The 14,071-nt window shown below is 49.9% G+C and overlaps 1 protein-coding gene across 3 annotated transcripts in view; it reads right to left on the reverse strand.

Moving 5' to 3' along the window:
- ntf3 (neurotrophin 3) overlaps positions 1-11,011 on the reverse strand; it is a 37,732-nt gene extending 26,721 nt beyond the window's left edge. For 2 of the 3 annotated variants that reach the window (XM_033039596.1, XM_033039595.1), the window contains exon 1: positions 10,859-11,011. In XM_033039596.1, the coding sequence (XP_032895487.1) occupies positions 10,859-10,876 (18 nt within the window). In that variant the 5' untranslated portion in view covers positions 10,877-11,011. Of the gene's footprint in view, positions 1-5,276; positions 5,389-10,858 lie in introns of all 3 variants that reach the window. The other variant, XM_033039597.1, reaches the window with a different exon arrangement.
- Positions 11,012-14,071: the final 3,060 nt, after the last annotated feature.

Raw genomic sequence — 14,071 nt, forward strand, 5'->3', positions numbered from 1 at the left:
AGCAAAGCCGCAAGCATAATCAAGGACCAGTCTCACCCTGGTTACTCCCTCTTCTCCCCTCTCGCATCAGGGAAGAACTACAGAAGTGTGAAAACCTATACTTTGAGATTCAGGGACAGTTTTTTCCCCACCTGTTATCAGGCAACTAAACCAACCCATCATCAACTAGCGAGCGGTCCTGACCTAACATCTACCTCATTGGCGACTCTCGGACTATCTTTAATTGGACTTTACGGGACTTTATGTTGCACTAAACGTTATTCCCTTTATCCTGTATCTGTACACTGTAGGTGGGTTGATTGTAATCATGTACACTCTTTTTGCTGATTGGATAGCACGCAACATAAATGCTTTTCACTGTACCTCTGTACACGTGAGAATAAACTAAACTAAACTAAACTAAAGATAGACTCAAAATGCCGGAGTAACTCAGCAGGACAGGCAGCATCTCTGGAGAGAAGGAATGGGTGATGATTCGGGTCGAGACCCTTCTTCAGACTAAACTAAACTAAGATTGTATGACTTCAACACCATGGCAGGTACTGGTGAAGTTGTTCCAGGCACATTGACAGGCCTGCCACAGAGAAAATGAACTGCCCAAGTATATCATAGAGGTTATGGTGAAATATTTTATCGTTTCTCATTCTAAAATACTATCGACTTGAACTGGCTCGTGAAGAAAAGTGCAAAATCACTGCCACACTTTAGGGGGTCATTAATGCAGGCGTGACTTTTCATTTCACAGTGGTATGCAATACATTGTCTGATCTTACTGATATCGCTAGTAATGTTCCAAGTATTGAACTGACTGCAGGAGCTGCATAACTGCATTACTGCATCCTGCAGGAGTTGCAAGTCTCTACACGTTGTTCACCCACAAGCACGTTTATGTTACTGCCAATGTCACACAACAAGTTGTGGGATCTCGTTGGAGATGATGATAATATCGGAGGTTGACTTGTTGTATGCGACGGCTGATGGGATGAAAGGTGATGACTAGGGGTCCTAGCCCTTGTTGCGACTTGGGGGAGGGGGAGCAAGAGCGGAACTCTGGGATACATAGGAGACACATGTGATTTTATTGCTTCTCGGATATTTCACCTAGCCCATACTTTCAGAGCAATCCTCAGCTGATACTTCACGTGGCACCACCATGGTTTCATCAGACCTCATCCTACCTCCAGCTATGCCTCAAGGTCTCCTACCTTGCGCTGCTCTTTCAACGAGGTTGTGTGTGTTTACAGAACACGTTGGCATTCCTATCAACACCTTGCAAAATGCTGCACAGGAGGCAGAGAGAGTACCTGGAAAGACTCAGCAGGTTAGGCAGCACCAAGCTCAGCAGGGTTAACATGCCAAGCAGGCATCGAGCAATTTCTGAATATTTCTAATGAGACGTCATTGATCAGCGATATTAATTGTGTTTCGCCCGCCCCAAAACTTGCCAGAACTGCTGACTGCTTCCAGCATTTTCTATTTTTAGTTGCGAGTTTCCGCATTTATATATAGTGCTTATTTTCATTCAATTTCCCTGGGAGTGTATTCACTGTTCTTCAATAGATAACCGGTAGGAGATCTATAAATGGCAAATGCTTAGCAACAGCTAGCTGAACCCAGCTAACCCAGCGTGAAGAAGGGCCCTCACCCCAAATGCCGACTGTCCCTTCCCTCCACAGATGCTTCCTGACCCATCGAATTCCTCCAGCACTTTGGGTTTTGTTCAAGATCCCAGCATCTGCAGTTCCTGTATTTCCAGCTAATCTAGGTTGGTAATGAAGGTTTTGCTGCATACTAACCAGTTAGCGGAAGATAAAGCCTGTAAAGTCCAATCAGAGATAGTCCAAGGGTCTCCAATGTGGTAGGTAGTATATCAGGATTGCTTCTCACTACCGGTAAGGTAGTTCAGTTGCCTGATTACTGCTATATTGGTCAGGAAAACTCTAATCTGTAGCAGCTAAGTGATTTGAACTGTCCCTTTTGTATCCTGAGGCTGCTCCCGTTCCAAACTTCAACTTCATGGACTGAAAATTGCAAGCATGCAATTCCAGATATAGATCTTTCTAATGAAAGTCATTGGCCTGAAACAAAACTGAATTGCATGCAAATTAAATGAAGAAGTGCGTGGAGATATTTTAATACCATTTAAGAAAAAAGCTGAGATATTTGTTCTGTGCAGTCAATCAAATATAACTCTAGATTTTAGAGGTACAGCACTAAAACAGGCCCTTCGGCCCACCGTGTCCACGTCGGCCAGCAATCACCCCCATACACGCTAGCGTTATCCCACACCCTAGGGACAATTTACTATTTGACCGAAAAACCTGCATGTCTTTGGAGCGTGGGAGGAGAACACTCACATGGTCACAGGGAGAACATGCAAACTCCATACAGACAGCACCCGAGGTCAGGATCGAACCCGCATCTCTGGTGTTGTAAGGCAGCAACTCTACTGCTGCACCACTGTGCTGCCCTTACTAGCACACTTCACTTCCCTCTGATGCTGCCTGACCTGCTGACTATTTATTGCCTTTGTGATTTTATTTGATATGCAGATGATGGGTTTAAATGTCCCACATATGGCTCCATTGACAATGTGATGTACCTTTATAAAAGCACAGATTACGTTTAAGGTTAGGATACATACCGATGCTAATGGAAAACGCACCAGTGATCAGTAAAGAGCATTAGCCGTAATTTGGTCTTTATTGAAAGATACAACATGGAAACTGGCCCTTCGGCCCACCGAATCCACGCTGACCACCGATCACTCATTCAAACTAGTTCTGTGTTATCCCGCTTTGTCAACCACTCCTCACATTCCTGGGGCAATTTACAGAGGACCAATTAACCTACAAATACGCACGTCTTTGGGATGTGGGAAGAAACCAAAGTGTCACAGAGAGAACATGCAAACTTTGTATAGACATCTCCCGAGGTCAGGATCGAACCCAGGTCTCTGATGCTATGAGGTATGCCGTCCAATATTGCCAGCTCCCTAAACCTGCAGAAACTCAACACTAAACACAGCAGAAGATTCTTTTCTGCCTAACCTGGCTCTTTGAAAAAAAGATATTCAACTAAAATGCCAGATGTTGGTCTCTCTTCATAGCTTTAATTATTATTTCCCTTTCAAGTATAAATCACCACTAAGTTTGTTTACTTCCCCATGTTCCCAACAAGTTGCCTAACTAATTAGCTTATATTTCAACCTTCACACTAGTCTCAATTGGCCTCAGTTGACCCTCACCATCTTCCAGTCCCGCCTCAAGACCCATCTCTTCACCTCTGCCTATCCTTAGCCCCACGTCCCCCTCCCTTTTAATCTGTGCTTGAATTGCCTCATATTGTGTTTTGAATTGAATTCTGTCTTTAATTTGTGTACTAGTCATGTCTCTACTATTTATTTCATTCTGCTTACACGTTTTTCCTCTACTTGCTAAATTTTTGTAAGGTGTCCTTGAGACTCTTGAAAGGCGCCCATAAATAAAATGTATTATTATTATTATTATTATTATTATCATCACTGGAAATGTAACTTTGACTTAAACTGCTTTTAGCACTACAATCCCAGTGCCTTTAAATTCTCCACAGAGAGAAATCTTTCACTCACTTTTTGTGTGTGTATTCTGTGAAGTTCCAGTATAACTTCAATGCACCCTCTTCCAGTTACTGAACACCAATCACATTGTAAAGCAATAATGTTCGTGGTGTAGAACAAACTCTATGGGTGTAGCTGCAACTGAACTGTGGATATTGACATACGCGAAAGGTGGGAGGTTCTCAAGTAAAACGATTAATCTCATCAGTCCGTGTAGCAAATGAGATCGGATTTCAAACAAAAGTCCGCGAACAAAGCCAACTCAATCATGTAAACCTTGCAGTTTATGAAATATGAACTCAAGGCATGATATAGATCTTTGCACAACCCACTTGATAAACAGAACAAGCCACAAATAGGCAGCCTAAAGGTGTTTGCAATGAAAAGTTAACGTTCCTTCAGATTTTACCTCACTTTTTACCTCCCTTTGTGGCGATTTGTTTGTGTTCCTTGCATTTTCACGGTGGTAGCATGTTGTGAGAGACTGATTAAAATGATGGGAGGCAACGTAGAGAGGAAATGCTAAGTGGAGTGGCAACTTTAACACTATGCAAATGATGTGTGAAAGAAGTAATGGGTAAATAGGGCGGGGCTGCAATAACATCATACTTCCGGGGAGTCATGCAGCCTTGTGTTTCTCAGACGTTAAGTGCCCAGCAAATAACGTCCTGTCAAACAAAATCATTGCCTATTCTTGTGGCTGCTCTGAGGCACTTTTCCAGGGAAATTATCCTCACCAACTTTCCTTAAGGGAATCCTCTGGAGCTCAGCATCCCCTCGCCTGTGTCACCCACTAACCTGTGCCCACTCTCTCATCTGGTACCCAACTTTCACCTGGCACCCACCCCCTCACCTGCCACTCATCCCCTTACCTGGCACCCACCCTCTCGCATGGCACTCACCCCCTAAATTGGCACCCACCCTCTCACCTGGCACCCACCCTCACCTGGTGCCTGCTCTCTCATCTACCCACTCCTCACCTGTCCACCCTCACACCTAGTGCCCATCCCTCACCTAGTACCCACCCCTACACCAGGCCCCCACACCCACCCACCTCCTCATTGAGCCTCTCCTTACCTGGCGCCCACCCTCTCACCTGGTGCCTGCTCTCTCACCTGGCACCCACCCTTTCACATGGCACCCACCCTCTCACCTGGCGCCCACCCCTCACCTGGCGCCCACCCTCTCACCTGGTGCCTGCTCTCTCACCTGGCACCCACCCTTTCACATGGCACCCACCCTCTCACCTGGCGCCCACCCCTCACCTGGCACCCACCCCTCACCTGGCACCCACCCTCTCACCTGGTGCCTGCTCTCTCATCTGCCCACCCCCCACCTGTCAACCCTCACACCTAGTGCCCACCCCTCACCTGGTGCCCACCCCTACACCAGGCCGCCACACCCTCACCTGCCCACCTCCTCATTGAGCCTCTCCTCACCTGGCGCCCAATCCTCATCTTGTGCCTACCCCCATCACCTGCCACCCACCCGCTCCCCAGCCCTCACCTGCCTCCCTCACCTACTCACTTGGCACGCACCCCCTTCACCTGCCCATTCCTCACCTGATGCTCACCCCACCTAATGTCCACCCCTCACCTGTGTCCACCCCCTCAACAGCAGCCCACCCTACACAAACACTCACACTGTACGTTCCAAGCAATGGCGACGCCCTTCTCACCTGGGCCGGTGGGACTGTCCAGTCTCGACGTGCCCTTATTGTAATCACCTTTTGTTGAGGAGTGCAGAGGTGTGGGGCGCGCAGATCTTTGGGGGACTGTTAGATTCTCAACCTAATTAATGGGGAGAGTTTACAACACTACGCCACCTGACAAACGAAACGGAAGTAGTCTAAAACTTGTTAACCCGGTTCTTCACACTGAATAACCAACACGTAACCAACGCGAACACAAGGACCTGCAGATGCTGGGATCTTAAGCAAAACACGAAATGCTGGAGGTACTGAAGAAGGGTCCTGACCCGATACATTATTTGTCAATCATCTCCACAGATGCTGCCTGACCTGCTGAGCTTTTCCAGCACTTTGTGCCTTTCTTTGGTAAACCAGCATCTGCAGTTCCTCGTTTCTACACTTAAAGAGTTTCTGTCCGTGTAAAAGGTGGAGCGCTCCTCACGCCCCCTCACTCGGACCCCCGCAAGAGGCGAATATTTAGATGCACCTCGGCCCCATTCAACATCATCGCGACGCATGGTGTTATAAACATTCTGATTATAAAGATTCACACTAATAATACCGGGAGATAATGGTCCCAAATCTGGAAATGTGTCTCCTGAGATCCATCAGGAAAGGGGCAGAGATCCAGGTGCTGTCTACATGTCTGTGGTTCAAAGCTCGGGTCCTCGTGATAGTAACGTGGCCATATCCCCGTCTACCAGCGACAGGGCTCCCTCCCTTGCGATCTCTGAACTTGTCCATGCGATCACTGTAACTCCAGTGAATGTTTATGGCCTTCCGGACCCTGAGCTTATGTTCTCTTTAACTCCGCAACCCCAAAGAACGCTCCGGATTTTTCGGGTGTTGTCGGAACTTGTCGCTGATACTGCACCTTCATAGAAAGTGATTGTGATTCGTGGCTTTTGTTTCATGTCTAACATTATATATGACGTTGGCCGCGCGGGAGGAGAGAGGAGCGGTTCAGGAACATTTGCATTGGTTCACATACAAAAATAAAGTTGCGTGCGAGTGTGCGTGTCTGTGTTTACGCACGTGGATGTATGAGTATGTGTATGCGTGAGTCTATGTGTACAGGTGCGTGTGGGTGAATGTGTGTGTGTGGCTGCGAGTGTGTGAGCATGTTTGTGTGCTTGTGCGTATATGCAAGTGTTTGTGTGTGCACGTTTGTGTGTATGTATGTGCATGTGTTTGTGTGTTTGCATGTGTGTATATGTGTGTCTGTGTGCATGTGATTGTGTGTGTGAATGTGTTTATGTATGAGTTTGTGTGTATGTGTGCGCATGTGTTTGTGTGTGTCTGCATGTTTATGTGTGTGTACGTGTGTTTGTGTGTGTGCATGTTTGTGTGTGTGCATGTGTTTGTGTGTGTGTGCATGTGTTTGTGTGCACGTGATTGTGTGGTATGTGTGCATGTGTTTGTGCGCGTGCATGTGTTTGTGTGCGTGTGCATGTGTGTGTGCATGTGTATGTGTGCATGAGTTTGTGTGTGTGTGCATGCTTGCGTGTGCATGTGTTTGTATGTGTGTATATGTGTGTGCACGAGTGTGTGTGATAGAGAGAGAAGGGTCTCTGGTGCCGCTACCTATTTTTGATCTTTGACCTTTTGCTCTCCTTATTCCCAGTCATTCCTCAGACTGCCTGCTCACGCCGCGAGGCTAGTGGCGAGTCGGGTAAAGCCCGGGCCAAGAGCTGTCTCTGGAAACATTGTGGGGCCCTCCTGGCAGAGTTAAAGCGGGGTGTGAGGTCGAGGAGACGCCGCCTTGAACAGTGACTCGATTCTGCTTAATCGTGAAGATACAGCCATCACTGGCCTGACCACAAAGCGACTTCAGGTAATGACTGGAACTTCTCGTTGGAGTTCCCCCAGTACAGACATCCCCGGGGGAGCGGATCCATTCGTCTGTAACCGTACCCGGTGCAAATGTTTCTGACCACCCGCACCTCCCCAAAAATGGGACATCAAGATGGGGCGGAGCTGGGAGAGACGGGGAGAATGAACTGGGAAACCCTGACTGAAGAGCCAAACTTGGATGAGTTCAACAAGTCAGGACAATCCTACCCCATTCCCCACTGATACTCCCTGACTCGTGGCTAGCGTTAGAGTTGTAGCGCGGTCCAGCACAGATACAGACCCTTCGGCCCGCCATATTCACACTCCATTATGTTGAAGGGTCTCGACCAGAAACTGCGCCTGTCCATTCCCCTCCGCAGATGCAGCTTGGCCCGTTGACTCCTCCAGTGTTTTACTCAAGATTCCAGCATCTGCAATTCCTCGTGTTCCCATTTTAATTGCACCGTGTCCCGTGTCTATACCCGGCCCGCTTTCTCGCATATGGCCCGATGCCTGGGGGCGGTTCTAACGTCAAAACCCGAATCGAAATCATCTCGCATGTATGCTGGAAGTTTCTCGGAGGTTTGTTCGTTTCATCTGCGACGGTTCTCATAGTCACCTGGCGCGGTCCTCAAGTCCTGCAAACACCACGAGAGGGGAAACCAGTCCCGGTGGGATGGTTGGACGAGCCATCAAGAGCAGACGTCTTCCCGCTTGTCCCATGTGGCTGTGTGGGCTTGGTAGTTCCTGCCCCGGTCACGGCGGGTTGTGACATCCTTGCACTCTACTCATCTCCGTCTACAGGAGCCCAGGGGTTGTGGGGAGAATGGGATTGAGATGGAAAGATAGATCGATCATCCATGATTGAATGGCGGAGTAGACTTGATGGACCGATTGGCCTAATTCTGTTCCGATAACTTATGAACGTGACCTTCAGTGTACTTGCCCCAGTACACCGGCACTGATAGGCGTGCACTCCATCTCAATGGCCTGCTACCCGGATTTAACACGGGCTGTGTAGGAAGGAACTGCAGATGCTGGTTTAAATCGAAGATAGACACAAAATGCTGGAGTAACTCAGCGGGACAGGCAGCATCTCTGGGGAGAAGGAATGGTTGACGTTTCGGGTCGAGGCCCTTCTTCAGACTGTTCCCTCCTTCCTGCTATCAGGACGCATTTGGCCTGGAGTTGATTGTAACGAGGAAGGAGGGGGTGATTACCGTACACTGCGGCGGGTTCACGGAGAGAGCCCAGGGAAAATGGACTTCCATGAAACCACCCAAACTCTTGCAGACAAGACAGCCAACGATGGAAGGGCGGAGGGCGGAGGGCGGAGGGGGGGGGGGGGGGGGGGGGGGGGAAGGCAGGTCCACTCTGTCGCTCGGACCGGCCCAGTCACTCCGGCTGTGGAGCAACGTGGAAGTGGGGCTCCGACCTTCTACAACTCCAGGACGGGCCTGGTGTGTCGCATGTGGAAGACAAGACGTTCTCCAAAGTCTATGTTCGATGGATGCTCTCAATAAGGACCGCACCCTTGCCCGCAGAGCTGCTGAACTCCGAACTGGTTTCACACCAAGCTGTGAAGGACACTCCACTGGTTTCAAGGACGAGTCGCACCCTGGCCACTCCCTCCTCTCCCCTCGGGCAAAGGGTACAGAAGTGTGAAAACGCACCCCCCCCCCCCCCCCCCCACCCCCACCCAGATTCAGTGACAGTTTCCTCCCATCTGGTCTCAGGCAACTGAACCACCCTACCAACAACCAGAGAGTGGTCCTGAACTACTATCTACCTCATTGGAGACCCTCGCATTATCTTTGATCGGACTCCACTGGCTTTAACTTGCACTAAACGTCTGAAGGATCTCGACAAGAAACGTCACCCATTCCTTCTCACCAGAGATGCTGCCTGTCCCGCTGAGTTACTCCAGATTTTTGGGCCTGTCTTCGGGTTAAACTAGCAGCTGCAGTTCCTTCCTTCACCTTCACCTACACATCATGTGGATGGCACGATTGTAATCATGTATTGTCTTTCCGCTGTCTGGCTAGCACGCAACGAAAATTGTTCATTGTACCTCGATGCACGTGACATGAAACCATCTATCCATCACCCACCCAAGACACACTAGCTTCTCGCTTTCCCTCAACAAACAGCTAACAATGGCCTGTTTCCTTCATCGTCGTCACTTTTTTGCATATCTTTCATCCATTGTTCTCTATCTCTCCATATCATCGTCTATACCTCTCGTTTTCCTTATCCCTAAGCAGTCTGAGGAAGGGTCTCGACCCGAAACGTCACCCATTCCTTCTCTCCAGAGATGTTGCCTGTCCCGCGGGGTTACTCCAGCTTTTTGTGTCTAAACTTAAACCAACGCGTAAATTGAGATTGCCACGGAATGTTAAAATCGAAACTACCCTCAAAGAGAAGTCAAGTCCAATCCTGGCCAAACTTGTCTAATTGGAAATTCATTGCCGGAAACAAGGTATGCGATTATCCTGGGAGTTTAATGGCAAGGAGTCGGCTACCAATGTGCAGCAAGTCCCATTGCCATCGGGAACATTTGTAGACGCCCCCAAACACTTGGTTAAAAGCATGAGATATGTTTACCCCGAGCAAAGACTTTCAGCAACACTGTTCACTTCTCGGGCTGTACACGGAAAGGATGGATCCCGCCACTTATAAACACAAGCGATCAAAGGACGGTGTGTTGGCGGAGAGGGTGGCAATGTGTCGGGGCGACAGGAGCGCCACTTCTGCCGCGTCCTGAGTAGCCACATGGACCGGGCTACAGCTCCCGGCACCGGCCACCCAGTCTCCGCCGATCGGTTCCGGAGTTGGAATGCAAAGCTGAAATTACTCTGAGCCAGCGGGTAACCAGCCCGGGGTGGTCTCTGGCGAGAGAGGGGGAGGGATGGAGGGAGGGGGGGGGGGGGGTAATCTGTAGACTGGCCCATTAAATGTAAAACTTCTCTAAAACACTGGGTCGTGGCGCGGATTTGAACTGCTTTGTTCCACCGCAGTCATTCGCCGCGTTACTGCGACGAATTTCGATCGCACAAAACTTATTGAGACTACTTTACCGAGGGGGTGGAGATAAAAGGGGTGCGATGTTTTGTTTTTTTACGGGACCTGCCCCTCGAGAGGCCTCTCTCTCACCCTCGGTCTATCTGCACCCACCTCAGCTTCGACAAATTCGCCCTACAGATTTAGTAAAGGCTGGTGTTTGTATTTCACAGTTTGGGGCGCGCCATCGCTCCCGGGGAGTTGGCCGATTGTGTTTAGAGTTGTCCGGGCAGGCGCGATGATAGAGTGGGTTCTGCAGTCTGGCAGAAGGGGAGCGCGGAACGGCCGCCGTTTGCTTGTAGCTGTCAGGCTACCGAGCCTCGCACATAGCCCTGCGGACAGAGCGGCTCCTCTCCTCTCTGGCGGAGCTGCGCCCTCCGCCCTTTCCTTGTACCACAAGACTTTCCCCTGTATCCACCCCCACCCCCCTCCCTTCCTCCCCCACCTCACCCAGAGTACTGCGACCTTAATCCAAACCGTATGTTTCCCTGCGCGGCTCTGTACATTCCAGGCGCCTCCGTGTAGTGAGAATATACATCTAGCAAACCAAATTCCACCGCAAAATAAGAAACATTTGGCCGCGCTGCGGACTTTGCACCTTTTTTTTTACACTACAACTTTTCACACTCTGGCGGCACCAACACCGCGCACAAAGCTACACAGGGAAAAGTCCTTACCGTGACAGAATTGACCATGGCATCCGGATAAAGCCGTGGATGCCCAGCTACATGGATGGAGGTCGCCTTCACTTCTCCGAGCGGCTGTCCGGACCGAGCTGACCACGGCTCATCTTGTGGACGAGTGTGAGAGAGTGAGTGTGTGAGGAGAGAGAGAGAGTGAGTGAGAGAGAGAGATGTGGGAACGGCGCCGCTCACCACCAACCAGTCAGATGGTTCTCTGCTCTGAATATTAACACACAAGTTGCCGTGACCTTTAACGTTTGACTCCGGCGCAATTTGGGCCAGGGAGAAGGCGCCGACAACCGCTGTCCCGGGTACTGATCGGCCGTCCTGACCGCCTCAACGGGCCAGCCACGCTCGCTTCTGAAGAAACATTGAAGCATCCCAGATCCGCTCGGCGGAGACTCGGAGAGGAGCTGTCCGGTGCAGCCCCGGGTTACTGGCCGTGAGAGGGTGCAAACTCAGCCGCTCTCCTTCGCAACCATCCACATACTCTCATTATTCAGCAGACATGGGGGCGAGCGAGGCTGCCGGCAGCCGCAGGGCAACGGGTGAAATCCACCGACCGACTGTCCTTCCCTCTGCCTCAGCGTCCCGGCGCTAACTCTCGCCTCTCCGCCTCCTCTGTGCCGGCTCTGTCCTCGCCCTGTCCCCTCTTCAGCCGCTCCACTGCGCGTCTCTGCTCTCTCCCCCACTGCCCCTTTCTCTGTCTCTCTCTGGGCCCCTCTCCCTCTCTACCGCCCCTCTACTGGTTTCCCTTGCCGTCTCTGCCTCTCCTGCCCTTCACGTCCGCCCGCCCGCCTCTTGCCACACCCAGCCCTCCCTCCCTCCCGATTAACTCTCTCTTTCCCCAAATTCTCCTTGTCAGCCGCGCTCTCTGCCTCTCCCTCTCTCCGCGCTTTGGCAACCGCTCCCACCCTCGATCACTTGACGGTGGTCACCTTTCTCCCTGAAGAAGGATCCCAACACGAATCGTCTGCATGTCCTTTCCCTCTGCACATATGCTGCCTGACCCGCCGAGTTACTCCAGCACATTGTGTTTTGCTCAAGACTCCAGCATCTACAGTTCCTTATGTCTCCACCTTTCTCTCTCGGTCGCTCTCACCCTGTCACACATCGCCACAAATGTCCAAGAAGGAGTGGGAGTGAAGGAGCCGTTTCCCAGTTGCATTGGGCACCGCTGAGCAAGGACAGATCTCCGCTAGCGACGAGCATTGCTGCGCTCTGCGCGAAGAAACCTTCTTTGTCGACAGGACCTTTCCCTTTAGACCTCCTCTGCATGTTCTTGCAGGTTAGGCAGAAAGATGACCGCGTTTGGCCCTTAGAGTTTGTACCGGGCAAACTCTGAAACCCACTGCCAGTAAATGGGAGAATGAGAAGTGACCGCTTCCCACTTTTCACCTCGACCCGGGGCCCCGCGTTACCGGGTCGGGTCGGGTTGCCGCATGCACCTTCAGCCGCCGTGCCAGTAACTCACCGCCTCGGTCACCGCCTGCACTTGCACAGATATGTCAGTGACAATGTGACTTGGCAGCCGTGTGGGTAATCTAACCCCGAGCTGCCCCCGGGCCCAGAACTTTATTTATCTCATTGAAGTTTATTTAACTTCGCCTGGGATCAATTTTCAGCAACGATACCCCAAACATCATTACAATAATTTCGCGACCTGATCAGACAATTTAAAACAACTTGTTTTTTTTTTTGCTTGGATAAAGAGAGAGGAATGTCATAACAAAGATAAGACACAAAGTGCTGGAGTAACTCAGCGGGACAGGCGGCATCTCCGGAGAGAAGGAATGGGTGATGTTTCGGGTCGAGACCCTTCTTCAGACTGTCGTAACATTTTGAGACCACTGGATTAGCGGAGACGCCTGTTTAATAGCGCGGGATACGTGATATGGGACGGCCCGGAGACGAGGGCAGCGTTGCCCGGAGACCTCACGGTCCGCGACCGGCCGCCCTCACAACCACACACCCGCCTGCAACAGGATAGGAAGGGTGGCGTGTAAAAAAAGTCACGGATCGCTGTGTAAATGTGTAGCCTTGCAGCTAACCTTTAGAAATCCTGCTGTTTACAAAGGCATTCCCCCATCAAGATGTCTTTAGAACATTAGATTTTATAAGCGGTGATAAATCACATGCCAGCTCCAGTCTGTAGGCACCTGGTCTACAGTATTGTGACGGGGGAGATTTACACGTGTAAAGCAGTCAGGCATTCTCTATAACCAATCAACTACTTTTGAAGGAGGATGTGGATACAGGGAACCGCAAATGCTGGTCTGCAACAAAAGTCACAAAGTGCTGGAGTAACTCGGCGGGGCCGGGCAGCATCTCTGGAGAACATGGGGGTAGGTGATGTTTCGGGTCCGGACCCTTCTTCAGACGCCACGAAGTGCTGGAGTCACAGACTACTTTTGAAGAAAATGTGAAAAGGGAAATCATTCAGTAAAAAGCAAGTTCCAAACATGTGCAAATAGATAGTTTGGGACTTGTTGACGGAGAAGTAATTATTGACACGGACACCGGGGAAACCTCCCTTCCCTTCCACAAGATAATACAATTCATGTATTTACATCCAAATGACAGGATCAGTGCGTCTTTATTTAATACCATACTCAACGAGAGAGATCCCAACTGCACAACACCCCCTCAGTACAACTGGAGTCTCAGTGTAGCATTTAGAGCCATATAGAATCACACAGCACTGAAACAGACCCTTCAGCCCAACTCGTCTATGCCGACCAAGTCGCCTCATCTAAGCTAGTCATATTTGCCCGCATTTGTTCCATATCCCTCCAAACGTTCCCTATCCCTGGACCTGTCCAAGTGACCTTTAAATGTAGTTATTATACCTGCCTCAACAACCTCCGCTCGTTCCATATGCCCTCAGTGTTAGAAAAGTTGTCCCTCAGATTCCTATTGAATCTCTCTCCTCTCACTCTAATCCTATGCCCTCTAGTTCTCGATTCCTATTGAATCTTTCTCCTCTCACCCTAATCCTATGACCTCTAGTTCTTGATTCCCCTACACTGGGATAAATTGAATAGAATTGAATTTAAAAAAAAAATTGAATTGGATAAATGTTATTGGCCAAATATGTATACATACCAGGAATTAACCTTGGTGCTTTGCTTGCAAGGATAACAACACGATATACAGTGGACAATTAAACATAAAACATTATAATTTAAACAAGTGAAATAAAATACC

This window comes from Amblyraja radiata, chromosome 21 (genome assembly GCF_010909765.2).
Source record: "Amblyraja radiata isolate CabotCenter1 chromosome 21, sAmbRad1.1.pri, whole genome shotgun sequence".
Classification (NCBI taxonomy): Eukaryota; Metazoa; Chordata; class Chondrichthyes; order Rajiformes; family Rajidae; genus Amblyraja; species Amblyraja radiata.